The sequence below is a fragment of the Kogia breviceps genome, chromosome 7 (assembly GCF_026419965.1).
Source record: "Kogia breviceps isolate mKogBre1 chromosome 7, mKogBre1 haplotype 1, whole genome shotgun sequence".
Taxonomy (NCBI): Eukaryota; Metazoa; Chordata; class Mammalia; order Artiodactyla; family Physeteridae; genus Kogia; species Kogia breviceps.
The window spans coordinates 72,645,953-72,659,918 of NC_081316.1; the positions used below are offsets into that span (position 1 = coordinate 72,645,953).

General features: G+C 38.5%; 1 protein-coding gene across 1 annotated transcript in view; it reads right to left on the reverse strand.

Annotated features, from left to right (window-relative positions):
- Window positions 1-533: 533 nt before the first annotated feature.
- ARHGAP42 (Rho GTPase activating protein 42) overlaps window positions 534-13,966 on the reverse strand; it is a 289,337-nt gene continuing 275,904 nt past the window's right edge. The window contains exons 23-24 of the mRNA XM_059070720.2: window positions 6,266-6,345; window positions 534-5,902 (exon numbers count right to left, since the gene is read on the reverse strand). Coding sequence (XP_058926703.1) covers window positions 5,814-5,902; window positions 6,266-6,345 — 169 coding nt within the window. The 3' untranslated portion in view covers window positions 534-5,813. The remainder of the gene's footprint in view (window positions 5,903-6,265; window positions 6,346-13,966) is intronic.

Below are 13,966 nucleotides of genomic sequence, written 5' to 3' on the forward strand. Positions count from 1 at the left end.
TGGTCCTGTTACTAAGCTGTCAGGCTTAGTTTTTGCAAGGATTTGTTACACTCTAATAATCCATTCAGCAGTGCAAAATAAATACACGATTCCCTTTTTTTTGATGAAGAAAAGCAAAATTTTAGCTATAAGTCAAACAGTGACCAAAAGGGTCATAAAACTAATAAAAATCTAAGGGGATTATTTGTATGTTGACGCTTCTTCCATGGCACATTTGTAAACTTTCACAGACTTATTTTCAGGTAAGCCTGTATATGTTTTTTTGATAATTTGTTTATGGTCTGTTTGCTTCTCTTTCCCGTAGACACCTGCATTGTTAACATTTTCTTGACCTTTCATAATGCCAATTTCTCGGGAAAAGGTCCAATTATCAGGATCTAAAAGTTATCAATTCTGTTATGATTTTTTTCCATTCGGCCACACCCAAAATGACCATTCACAGTACCGGAAACTTTGTGTTTTTTTCTATATGAATCCAAGATAGCTGCCCTCCAACACACTGGGTCTTCAAGTACAAGGACTAAATTAAAATGTGCTTACATAGTTTATTTTTAAAGTAATTTAAAATACAGTGTAAATATACATTAAAGATACTGTGGGAATTTAGATATGGAATAACATGAAGTTATTTACATGTTTGTATATGTATGCGTGCATATATATACATGAAGTGCAGATAAATACATGACACTACAAAATAAACAAAAAATTCAAAATGATAATTTACTGACAATCATTGTCATCATATTTATTACTTAATTTGTTATGTTAATGGCTGCAGACAAATTCCTAATACTGAAATATGTCATCTAAATATTTAGCTTTTATATAAACTATAGTACCTCAAATTTAACAGTATATAAATAGGATTCGAATTAAAAAACAAAACAAAACAAAACAGAACAGTCGTCTTCCCTGCCACACTCCTTATTTATTTGTAAAGCCTTCAGCTCAGAGTTCAAAAAGACTCTTGAAATCACAGCCCTCAATATGTGATATCTCAGCTTTTAAGCATACATCATGACTGAAGATACAAAGGCAGATATAAAATCTCTAACCGCCATATAAAAAACAATGCAGAATTTTAATCTAAGAGGCAGTGGATTCAAGTCCAGGTTGGGCTCTGGAAGGGTAAACACCATGGGAAACATTGCCAAGAGATGGTAAAAGGGGAGAAAGTGATCATCTAATTAAGGTGGGGTAGGCACTCTCCCCAACACTGAAGGTCCTCACGTGGCCCTGAACATGACCATTGTGGATGATGGAGGATACTTATGTTTGTGATAATCATAAATGGCCCTGCCTTTTGAGACTCCTCAGCAAGCACACAGACTCCATTTTTTCCCTATGGCACCAAGAAAGAAATGTTCAACCTCTGAACTTGGCATCTCTCCCATGAGTGCCAAGGAAAGAGTATAACCTGTTGGGTTCCCTAAGTCATGAAACAGCTTCTAAACTTTGGTCTAGAATATGCACATCAGTTATCTGTCTGTGGCTTGCTGTGAGTGCTACCAACTTATTTCACATCTGTTATTTGAAACAGTGAATGCAACTCCCTGAAAAAAAGTGAAAAATCCTATTTGTTGATCTGATCCTCTAAAAGTCCATGTCATTCATAAGTGTGAATTTGTCTGAGGTCACTACCACATAGATCTGAGGCACAGAGATACTGGTGACAACAAACGGATACAGTGAATATGGTTAGGAGATGTGAGACTCGTTGAGAAATACCTGAATTAAGTCTGTGGATCAACGGGAGACAGGCAGGATACAGACTATTCAGAAGTTTATTCAATAGACTATTCACCTGGAAAAAGTGTTTTGATTTTGGAAGGTAACCAAACAAGGTAGGAGGGAAAAGTAAATAGCAATTTCTACCCTAAGTGGGAAACTTTTACTAAAGAGGAAAATAACTTCTAGACAATAATCATGTCTCTGCCTTTTTTCTTTACCAGGAGATATGACTTTGGGGTCCAATTCCCTGATGTTAGGACATAGTAACAGCTGCGAATTACAAATGTATTGTAAAACCAAAGAATAAAATCTCTTCCTAAATTGGTCCGCCTCCTCTAACTTCAGTCAATAGAGTACAAATCAAGATGGGGTTCTAAACAATTAAGGCATGCCAAATACATAATTGGGGGGCATACTAAAAATTGAAGTTGTTTGAAGAAAGGCTCTGAGGGACTCTTCTAAATCAGCATCCATGTGAATGATATCCTCTGCACATCAGATACGGACAGACCTGAAGATGAGGCTGGGAGTGAAGAGGTCAGCAGGTGCTGTCTCCACAGGACTGCAGGGCCAGATTTAGTTTCCTTACATCATGGTGGATTTTTAGGAGGCATGCCACAATATGTAAAATCAATTATCACAGAATAGGAATAAACTCCAAATCATTATGTCTCTTTTCCTACTTTTGCTATTTGAGAACCTAGATAATTTGGGATTGTAAGGTGCACTTAAAAAAATAAATCTCCGCCCTTCCTGAAAGAGCCATCAAATGAGCCACTCTTGGGAAGCCTGATTATGACCATTCACAGTGCAAGGCACAGAGAGCCAACACAACTGATAAAACCACTCGTCTAACAAGGAGAAGCGGCACTTTCTCATACTTCACAGACTTTAGAGGAATACAAAGATTATTTCACTGCTCAGACATTTACACACAACAGAGAAAGCCTTCAGTTAACTGACTAGTTCCTGTAAGTTGGCGGCATTACAGCACAACAAAAGTCACCTGTAATATACGTAAAAGTTTTGTACTCGAGGATTTTTTCACGTAACAGATGAGATGATTGACTTGGACTCATCAATCTCACTCTCATACTGATTATACTGTCAGCAGTGACTAGGGCACCCACGTGTGTGTTTCAAAGGTGTGCATGTGGCAGTTCTAACATATCTACTATGTCTCTGAAAAGCTAAGGTTTCATTATTGAAACGCTGTTATAATTTCAAATGTGATCCTCTTCTAGTAACTGGCATTACCTTCTTGTGTAATTAATATTCCATGTGATTTAGAGCACATATCCTGATTTTCTCAATGCTCATAAATACTTTTTCTGTTGGAAACATTTCTAGGGAAAAGCACCTTCAGTCTATCCCTAGCATATGGCCATTACTTGCTTCCACACACAATCAATATGAAGAAAAAAGACTATCCTCACAAATCTGTAAGATTAAAACTTCAAACAAAAGCACAATTTGAACAAGCATTTTTGTAGCTGGTTTCAAAAAAGGGACCGTATCAAGTACTGCCACAATGTATGCCTCACAATGAGAAAGGAGAGGGGCCTCACGCCCCATGTCTTTAACAGCAAACGCTTTAATTCCTCACTGAGCATCTGTGGAATTAGCTCACAGACAACTCAGAGGCAGGAACACTCTGGCCTGTGTCAAAATAAAATGAAGGTTGAGATTTCTCTATGCAGCAGCAAGTGAAGTAGGACTCTGAATCACTTTTTGGAGTCAAGTTGGTCTTTGAAAGAAAATCAATTTGCCTTAAGAGGCTCTAATTTAGTAAGATGCCAGATGCTTGCAAGGGTGCTTTAACTGACGGTGCTGTGGACTGAGGGACTGGTCCACTAGAGAGATTACCTCTGGTCCAGCAGAGGGTAGTAAGGGTGTCAGAAATGCAATTACTATCACTAAGGGCCACCAAGGATCCAGAGACCAAGCAGCTCTAGCAACACAAAATTATAGTGTAAAAAATCAACACTAGCAGGTGAAAACAAAAGGAGACAAATGTATCAGATTTTTTTCATTATATTACTAATTTTTACAACATTAAATATTTTTTACTCCTTCATTTCAATGCACTGATATTTCTTTCTGGTTGTGATTCTGCCCACTGTTCTTCTCTTTACCTTTAAATCCTAATCCATTATTCCATTTTTAATTTTAAAAGCATAGATGCTCCAAGGCATAGTTGTATATGTGTGTGTATATAATTTAACCTATTGACTCTAGAAACATTAATTTAAAGTAGAAGAGACTGAGATTACAGATCATAATATCATGTAAAAAGAACTGTCTACAGTCAATACCTGAGTGTCTGTACAGTGAAGAACTCTGAAGTAAGAAGTAAAATACTGTGGCCAAGGGGGCCAGTGCTGTGGCAGTTGATGGCAGGGAACCAGCTTTTTGGAATCTTGAGAAGAAAGGCTCTTTGCCATATGGAGATATGTATAGAAATAATATGGGGATTATTAATAGAAATAATAGAAATGATTGATGAATGATCAGATGTTGATGGTAAATATAAATGGATAGTAAACACCTATTTCTATGCCCTATAAATTCAGTGAAATTCCTAATAAAGGCTGTAAATTGAAAGACATAACAGAAAATTATGTATGACTTTATTCCTGCTAAAGATGATGAAACAATTTCAATCTCTGGTTCAAAATAATTTAAGAATCTTGTACCTTTAGGTTTAGATTATGTTTCAAATAAGTGTAGACTTTAGAAGGCATAGTGCCCCTACCACTGTCTTAAAACAGCATCTTTATCATTTGTAGGACAATTTCTCAAAAGCCAAAATTAGATATCAATAAAATACTTTGACACTTTACAGAGTTACAAGTAGAATTTAAGTTGTATGCCTGTGTACTGCACTTTTACATTGTTTTCCTATTACTGTAATTATACATTTGTGATACCCCTATAATGCTGCTAGCAGAGGATATGTGCATATGATTTATCAGTATTTATATTTTAATGGAATAAAATTTCATAAAATCTCAAAGTTATAAAGATTGTTTTACACATCCTCTAAACCAGGGGTCAGCAAACCATGACCCATGAGTCAAATCTGGCCTGTCACCTGTTTGTGTGTGGCCCATCAGCTAAAAAATTTCTATTTTTAAATGGAATTTTATAAGTCAAAGAAGCTTAATATTTCATGACACGTGATAATCATGATTTTCAAATTTCAGTGTCCTGAAAGAAAGTGGTATTGGTACACAGCCACAGCCATTTACATGTTGTCTGTGGCTGCTTTCTGCTACAATGGCAGAGTGGAGTAGTGTGATGGAGACCACATGACCAATTAAGCCCAAAATATTTATCATCAGGCCCTTACAGAAATGGTTTGCTGAATCCTGCTCTAAGCCCAGAGAAGGCATCTGGAATGCTGGATAGAATGTTTACAGTGGAATCAGTGTATGACATAATTTGGTTTCATTTATAGATATCATATACATTACTCATTACTGCTTTTGAATATTATCATCTACTTGGTAAACAAATAAAAATAAACCTATGTTAAAAAAAAAAACTCCTTATTTCCTTGAAATGTTTAGGACCAGCAAAACAATCATATATAAAAGCAGTATATTTTAAAGAAAAAATAATAAATGAACAATTTAAATTACATTTTTTAGTAATGATTTCAAGGTTTCTCAGAGAACACCAGACAGTAAAGGGCAGATTTCGAAAGTCTTATAGCAGATTTCTGGTTTCTAAATTTCTGGGATATAGTACTTAACACAGTATTTGAGATTCTATAATTATTATGAAAGAAACATTGTGGAGAGTTACTTTTCAAAAAAAAAAGGGGGAGTGGGGAGGGGAGGATAAGCTATTTTAAAATATGAAACTAGCCAAAATTAAAAAGAATGGCAAACAATTTAAACATTTTTTCCCTTTCCATTAATAGGGAGCTACATAGTCTGCTGGTGTAAAACTTGGTAGAAATTGACTGTTTTCATTTTAACAGGCTGATCCCCATATCTGTGTCAGATAAAATCATAGCACTTATTATTTGTTACCATGGATACCATGAAGATACTGCCATCCACTAAAAAGTATTAGAGGAAGACAACATAATTTTCTGGGACGAGTCCTGTTTTGCCTTCATAAGTTGCCTTCAACCATCCTGGTTCCACTGATGGGTACACTGGCAAAAATTAAAATACATAAAGAAATAACACTCAGTCAACATTAGCTTCAAATAACTCTATACACAAATGGGTAAAAATCCACATCAGATTGTATGCATATACTCAAACTGTCAAAACAGTGTCACAGCACCTGTAAAGCTGGAAATGCCTTTTGCATTTATATAATCAATCACTCTCTCTTTGACACAGGGGAGGAAACTGGGTTCTAGAGGGATTTGGTGTGTTCACTTGTACAGGTATGAGAGGCTGGACTTGATTCTGATTTTCCTGGCTTCTACTTTAGACTCTTATCGCTACACTACTCCTTCTTCCTCCTCCCCATGATGATAAACTTAAGCAAAGGGAATGGGTGTACTTACCATTAGAAAATATCGCTCCCTGGGGGAAGGAAAGCTCATGGCTGTGCTCTGCTTTACAGGAGTACATGGCTTTGGCTTGGCTGAAAGAGCAAAAGACAATTTGTGAAAACCACAACGCTCAAGTATATTTATACTTAAAACTATTCTTAAAAAAAGACACTGGTTTTAGTTATAAGTGAAGCATGATATACATAATGTGCACATGTAAGTGTGCATAAGTGCATTTCACAAAGTGAACACATTTGTGCAACCAGAGAACACTGACAGCACAACCCAAAGCCTTTCTTGTGCTTCCAGGCAATGCCCCCAAGGGTAATCACCTGACTTACAACAAACAAAATAAGCTGGTTTTAAAGAACACTATTATTTGTTAGTATTCTGCTAAATCGGCTATTTTTCAGCACTACAGAGGTTCTTAGGTACCTTAAAGCCCTATTTATTTATTTGCCACTTTAATTTCAGACTATCAGAGGTGAGATCCACAAATTAAAAGGTCTACAGGGTATGGTAAATAAACTAAGTGGGCATGAAATAAGAAAACCAACAGGATAAGTTGATGATAAATGGCAACCAATGACAGCCTCACTGTCAGGGAGACATGGGGACATGTCTTTGTAAATCAGAGTATACTCATCTCTTAAAGAGGGAAGCCAGCACTCAGCTCTGACATCTGTTCTCATATGGGAGTTCAGGCTCCAAGTAACGAGATACTCTGTTTTTTTAAGGAAAGCCAGAATTTCAGAGTTTTATATGAGAGCTGTTTCAAACCATCTGAGCCAACACTAAAAAAGCCATCATCTGAGGAGGGTAATCAAGTCACCAATGAAGTTGCCTTTACTCTGCAACATCCAATGACCTGACTCCACCTACTTCTCACCATCTCTACCACAACCAGAGTCCAAGCCAAGATCATTTCTGGCATAGCTCACTGAACGGCTTCCTCACTTCCTAAATCCTCTGGGCTTCCTCTTCTGTCCCCTTGCAATCCATTCTATACAGAGCAGCCAGAGGGTAGTTTGAAAGGTTTTGATGATCACATGATTTCCCTGAAAACAACCCTGAACTTGTTCCCAACTCTGGCCTCCATACCATATACCATCTGGCACCTGCCAGAATTTCCTACATCTTTTGTACCTGCCTCTACTCACCTACTATACGTCAGTCACACCGGCCCTCTTTCTCCTCCCCAAACACGCCAAACCCATCCCCACCTCAGGGCTGGCGGGGCCTCGCTCTGAGATATTTTCTTGATCTTCACTCAGCTATGGCCCTCTAGTTTATCTTAAATTTCTTGAGTTTCACTGAAGGCCAGGTCTTCCCTGACCACACACTGTAAAATAGCAGCCCAGACAACTCTCATATTCTCCAGTTTAAAGTCTGCATGGTATTCTGGTGTCATTGTTGATATTTCTGTTGTCTTCTCCCCCAGTTAGAATGTAACCTCTGTGAACAATGCCTGATGCTTAATAGTAATTCAGTAAATATTTGCTGAATTAATGAGTTTAAAAAAAAAGGGAAGATGCTCTGGACTCTTTTTCTACATGATAAGTCCTCTTAAAGATTCAAGGCATCTTGTCTTTCTTCCCTGAGGTCCCAATCAATAATTCATCTGCAAAGAAGCATCAGCAGTATTTGCCATCTGATGCCCTCAAAGTAACAGTGTTACATTATGATTACATTTCTCTATTGGAGCTAGACCCTGGGTCTTATCTCTAAACTTCCAGAATGAGGCTAGGTCACTTAAACTAGGGTTCCCAAGTGGCTACCTGAAGATGGGAAAGCTTACAGAGGAAAACTATGGCCCTGCTCCCAGAGCCTATTTCATATGAGGTGAGTCTCAGGCTGTACTTTCATAAACTTTGCTAGGAGAGTCTGCGGTAGGCACACACCACCACTTCCCAGTGAAACATGGTCTAAGGAAAAATTGATGAAGTGGAGGCACCCAGAGAAGGACAAGATTTTATACTAAAGAACAGCCATAGGCTTCTCTTGTGGCGCAGTGCTTGAGAGTCCGCCTGCCGATGCAGGGAACACGGGTTCGTGCCCTGGTCCGGGAGGATCCCACGTGCCGCAGAATGGCTGGGCCTGTGGGCCATGGCCACTGAGCCTGCACGTCCGGAGCCTGTGCTCCACAGGGGGAGAGGCCACAGCAGTGAGAGGCCCACGTACCGCAAAAAAAAAAAAAAAAAAAAAAAAAGAACAGCTATGTGCTCACATGTGCATGTGAACATGTGCACATGGGTGTGTTGGTTGATATGGGTTGGGGGTACAGGGAGAGGATGCTACCAAGTTATGAAGACTTCTGAGAATCAGACTATGGAGATCTTATATAGAAATGATACTAGTTTTTCCTATAAATCTTCTAGTCAAGTATAGACATTTGATCTGATATAATTTGGTGTAACTTGATCTGATATAATTTGCTCTGATATAATGTGATCTGATATCTCATATAATTGTGGGTTGCAGAACCTTTTCTCTAAAAATATGTAAAGATTTTTTAAAAAGTCAAATTTTCTAGCAGCAGTGATTTCCACCAGTAATTACTGTCTTATTACTTTGAATCATTAAGATAAATTAAGGCATGCATAAGCAAACAAATTCCAGAGTTATAGAAATGATTAAGATATAATAATCCTTGCAATGACATAATTTTTCATATACTTTAAAATGCAACCAAATTATTTATACTAATATTTCAGACATGAGTGTTCTCCTTATAGTTGTTTATGGGATTGGATGGTGAGGGAACGCATGCAGAATAATTACATCGCTAAATAAATGGATACTGTTAAATGTGTCAAAATATACAGCACAAAATAATATCTGTCATGACTTTTCAGTTATCTGTGCATGTGACTAGACAGGTATAATTTTCTTCTGCTGAGCTCTGTAACTACAGGTGTTAACTCAGCAGAGAGCTTTGATGATTTAATGTAGAATTCTGTGTCAGTGAAGTTTTTTTTCCAGGTGCTAATGCTTCTTCTTTTACTGCCTTGGTGTATTGAAGAAGATGTGAAAATAACACTGTCACCTATTGAGTCTCTGTTCACAAGATTCTAATATCCTTTGAAAAGGATTTTGAGAATCCTGCTTCCTATCACGTTGGAGAGTAAGGTAATGATGCTTGCTGCCCTGAAAGCCGTTTCTTCTCTTATCATTTGGAAGATGATCTGTTCACAAGCCCTATCCTAATTCTAAACACCATCTAATGCTGATGAGTAGACTTAAAGGTTTGACAGGGTCAGTGTGCAAAATTCTCAATACCCATCTTAATCATAAACAAAATAAAAAATTCACCAAATCAAAATTGATATAATGTTTTCTGAAGGGCCACTTAACAATGTTAAACACACATACAAACTCACTCTCTCTCATACACATTTTTTGTATGCTGAGAATTTCACTTCTGAAGGGGGTAGGAATGCACTTCTGAGGGGAGTAGGAAGATATAGTCTAAAAGGTGCCAAAGCAGCAACATACAGAAAAACTAAAAACAAATCACCACAATCTAATTATTCATCAGTAGAGGATTTAATAAACAAAATACACCAAATCCAATGAATTATTAGGTAGCTACTATGAATAATGCTATAGAAGAAAACATGACATGAAAGAGTGTCAGCATGCAAGGCAAAAATTTTACAGAAAAATCAGCCATTGGCAAGACCTCCAAACTGCCTATGACAATTCGCAATAAACACTTATAGGTAATGCAATAAACAAACGCACATTTGCTTCTTAGTCACTGGTTGGAGAGTTCTTAAAATTCGTTATATTACTCTTTTCTTAGGTTTTTGCCAACAAATACGGGCTGTTTCTGGCTTGGATGTCTGAGTACTGGATTTCTCAATGCTAAAAATCTCTTACAGGAGCTTGTAGAGTTAAAGTTGCTTGTGTCAAAGACAAGAATACTGCAACTCCATGAAAAATTGAGCGAAAAACTGAATACAAATGTCTTTTTCGGTTAAAATGTATATTTTATCTATTTGTCCAACAATTCTGTTGAGCATGTACTTTCTTGGGCACCATGGTGGGAACAATACCACGAACACCACCTTCATGGGTCTTTTTCTGTGTTTATCACAGAGGAGCAGTTCTCAAAGTGCGCTCAAGGGAAATCTGGAAGGAAGGGTAGGTGGGACCCTGAGAGGCACCACTCTGACAGCTAATGGAATGTGTATGAGAATCCATTTATTTCCTATTATGCCAGATATTAAGGAGATCTGCAAAAATGTAAAATAATGCCAGTTCCTGAGCTCCTGGCAGTGACCATCATTAAGGGATAGAAGCTGATTGCAGCATGGCAGGTGTATGGCCACAGCAGAGGAGGGGGCTTCCGTGTGGCCTAGCTTAGGGGAAGATAAGAATAACTCTTGTTGTCTTAAACACATTAGAAATATGGCCTTTGGAAGAGGGAAGAGATGGGAAGGCGAGACCCTATTATGACTTGGGGATAGGCACATAAACTGTCTGACTTGGTTTTACAGAAAAGGGTGACCCCCGCATATGCTGGGGGACTTGTGATCATCCAGGGGACTTGAGTCTATAATGAGTTTGGATTTTGAGAGGAGACCTACATATTTCCTTGGTCCATCTTCTTTATGTAGAAATGAAGGCCAAGAGAAATGAACATTATGGCAGAGTCAGGCTAAAATGTATATCTCCTGGTTGATGATCTAGTGCATATCTGGTGAATCCACTTAAATATCATTTGTAAAGTCTCAAGATAATGTCACTGAAAAATCACTTCTACTATTAATAATTGTTGACTGTTAATAAGAGTGAATAATGACACCTGCATCTTGCTATTGTTACCCATTAGCTATGAGCTTCTTTTTGTTAAATAAATTCATAAACATTTAAAAATGTTCTGTTTAAATTTCTAATACAGTAATTATTAATAGATATAACCCACATAAACAAAAACTCTTTGGAGATCCTCAACAATTCTTTTAGTTGTATAAGTTGTTTGAGAACCACTGTCAACAGGTAAGATTAGATGGCTGTGCAACAAAATGTGGTTATCTTTAGGTGGCAAAATGAGAGGTAGATTTATTCACTTTTTTAGTTTATCAGTATTCTTTATATTCCCTAAAAAAAGAAAAAAATGTTATTTTTAATAACCATGGCTTCCTTTGTCTTTCTTATGTGTGTCACAGCGCTTTATCTTATGTAGGTCTTACATGTGTCACTGTGCTCTGAACCAATGACTTACAGCCTTTTAAAAACTCAAATTCACTAAATGAGAAGACTTTGCTGAGCTCTGTTTTGGTGCTTTGTAATTATAAACAAAATATTGGTTTTAAATTATAATAATAGAAAATTTGATTGTTTATAATGGGCCAGGCACTCAATTCTTAATTAATTCTCAATTTAACCTTCAGAAAATATTAGTACAGCTTGCCTAAATTATATTACTTTAAAGTGGATTTCCCCACTGCCCAAATATAACTCATTGAGACAGAGCTGAAAGCTTTAAGGGTACTGTTTTCCACAGGCCTTTGTAAGCGTGAGACAGAGCCTAGTGACATTTGGCTCTTGAAAGCATTTTACAGGTTAAGAGAAACAAGTATAAAATAACCAATGTCTGCTTAGGGTCACGCTGAGTACCATGACATTCTTCTCTATTCCAGTGGTTCTCAAACTTTTTTTTGTACCTAAGAATCACTTGGGGAAGTTGTCAAAAATACATATTCTCCGGGCCTCAGTCTCAGATACTATGGTTTACAGAGTCTGTGGCAAATTCAGGAATATTCATTTTAACAAGTCTGGCAGGTTAAGTTCCCTTGCAGAGGGGTCCCTCCCACTCCACTGAACCTGATTTCTTAAAGATTTCCAGTGATGTCTTAGAGGTTAAAACCAGTGCCCTCCTCTCATGAGCTCCTTGACTTTTTGGTAGCTTCTACCACACTGACCTTGCTTTCTCCTCGGGATCATTCCTCCACCTTCTTCTTTGCCTGACCCTTAAATGAAACCATTCCTCAAAGACCAATGCCCAGCCACTTTACCTTTTCCCTCAGTAAGCCCCTTCGCTGGGTAAGCACACCTTCATCTATACAGTATAACTGCTGTGCAGAAGTTTCTGGCATCAAACTTCATGCTCTCTCCTGGTTCCAGCTGCACGTTTCCAACTGTCTCTCAATGGTCCTCAGGCTCCTCAAACACTGGGGCCAAAATGTTCCTTGCCCCTCTACATACTCTCATGAACTAAGCTCAGAAGCTAAATTAACAATCACTCTTTCTGACAGTCAGTCTTGAAGACTTGGAACCTTCTTTACCTGTCTCATTCCCAGTAGCAAAGCAGTTGCTCAATCCTAGTTCTAGCCATAAAATTCTCCTTACAGTTTTTCATGCTTTTGTTAATGCCCTAATTAAGGTCTTTTAAATATCACCAGTTCCACCTTAAATGGTTCTCTTCCCTTCAACAACCTCCTTGAAAAGCCACTTGAATGATCTGATCAAGTGCATCACCTCTTTGCTCAATGACTCTCAGAGCCTGCAGTGAATCCAGAGGTGTTATTTTTCTGTTGCTTCAGACTATTCACTAAAATCTCCCAACTGGTCTCTTTCCCAAATGTGGCTAGTGCCTCTACCACCCACTACCAGTTCTATCATTCTTTGAGGTCCAATTCAAGAGTATTCTAAGTTCCCTAGAAGGAAAGCAAAATAGGCATTGTAGGAGGTTAGTAAGGGAAATACCGTCAACTTCTGTTGTTTAGTTATATTTAATGGTACAAAAGGATTTCAAATGACTGTTAAGAGTTAATGTTCAAATACCAAACACATATTAATTAGAGGCTTGATGATCTTAAGCAAGCAGTTTCAATAATAATAATTATAACAATATTAGTTATTATTGTAGAGACCATCTATGGAGAATTTACCATGTACTTCAAATATATCACTTTGTACAATGACAACAATTTGTCAGAAACAGAATTGTGACCTTCATTTTATAGATAAAGAAAATGGATTTCCCAGAATTCAGACCAAGATGGCAGAGTAAGAGGACATGGACCTCACCTCCACCCATGAACACATCCAAAATACATCTACATGTGGAATAATTCTCACTGAAAACGAATTGGAAACTGGCAGGAGGACTCCTGTACAACCAAGGCTGTAAGAAAGATACACATGGAATTGAGTAGGAAGGGGAGAGAAGCATTTGGATCAGGATATGTATCCCTGGGGAGGGAACTCAGAGGAAAAGAGAGATTAGACAGGCAGAGACCTATCCTGGGAAGTGAGCGATACAAGCCCCAGGTTGGGTGCCCCAGTCCTGAGGGCCTATGTGGGGGAGAAAAGAGCCCTTGGCTGGTTGGAGGGCCAGTGGTACCAACAGGAGGGCTGTGGGAAGCCTGGATTCCTCTTGGGAAGAGCACATGCACACTGGCTTTTCCCCCGGCAGGGCGGAGAGAGGTCGATCCTAGCGGCTGCTGGGTTTCTGGCAGCTGCCTCACCACATCCATCCCAGCTCAAGCCCAGCCAATGCTCCAGCCCCACAGACTCCACATCACAGTGCAGCACTGGACCTGGGACAGCAAGGACTGGGGAGACGACTTGACTGTGGGATGCAGAGGTGACCCGGTGCCAGGGCAGAGACTGGGTGGGGCAGCGGCAGCCATTGGTGGCACCTACTCAATCAGTGCATCAGAAGTGACTCAGATCTCTGACGGTGGCCACTCCACACTCTGT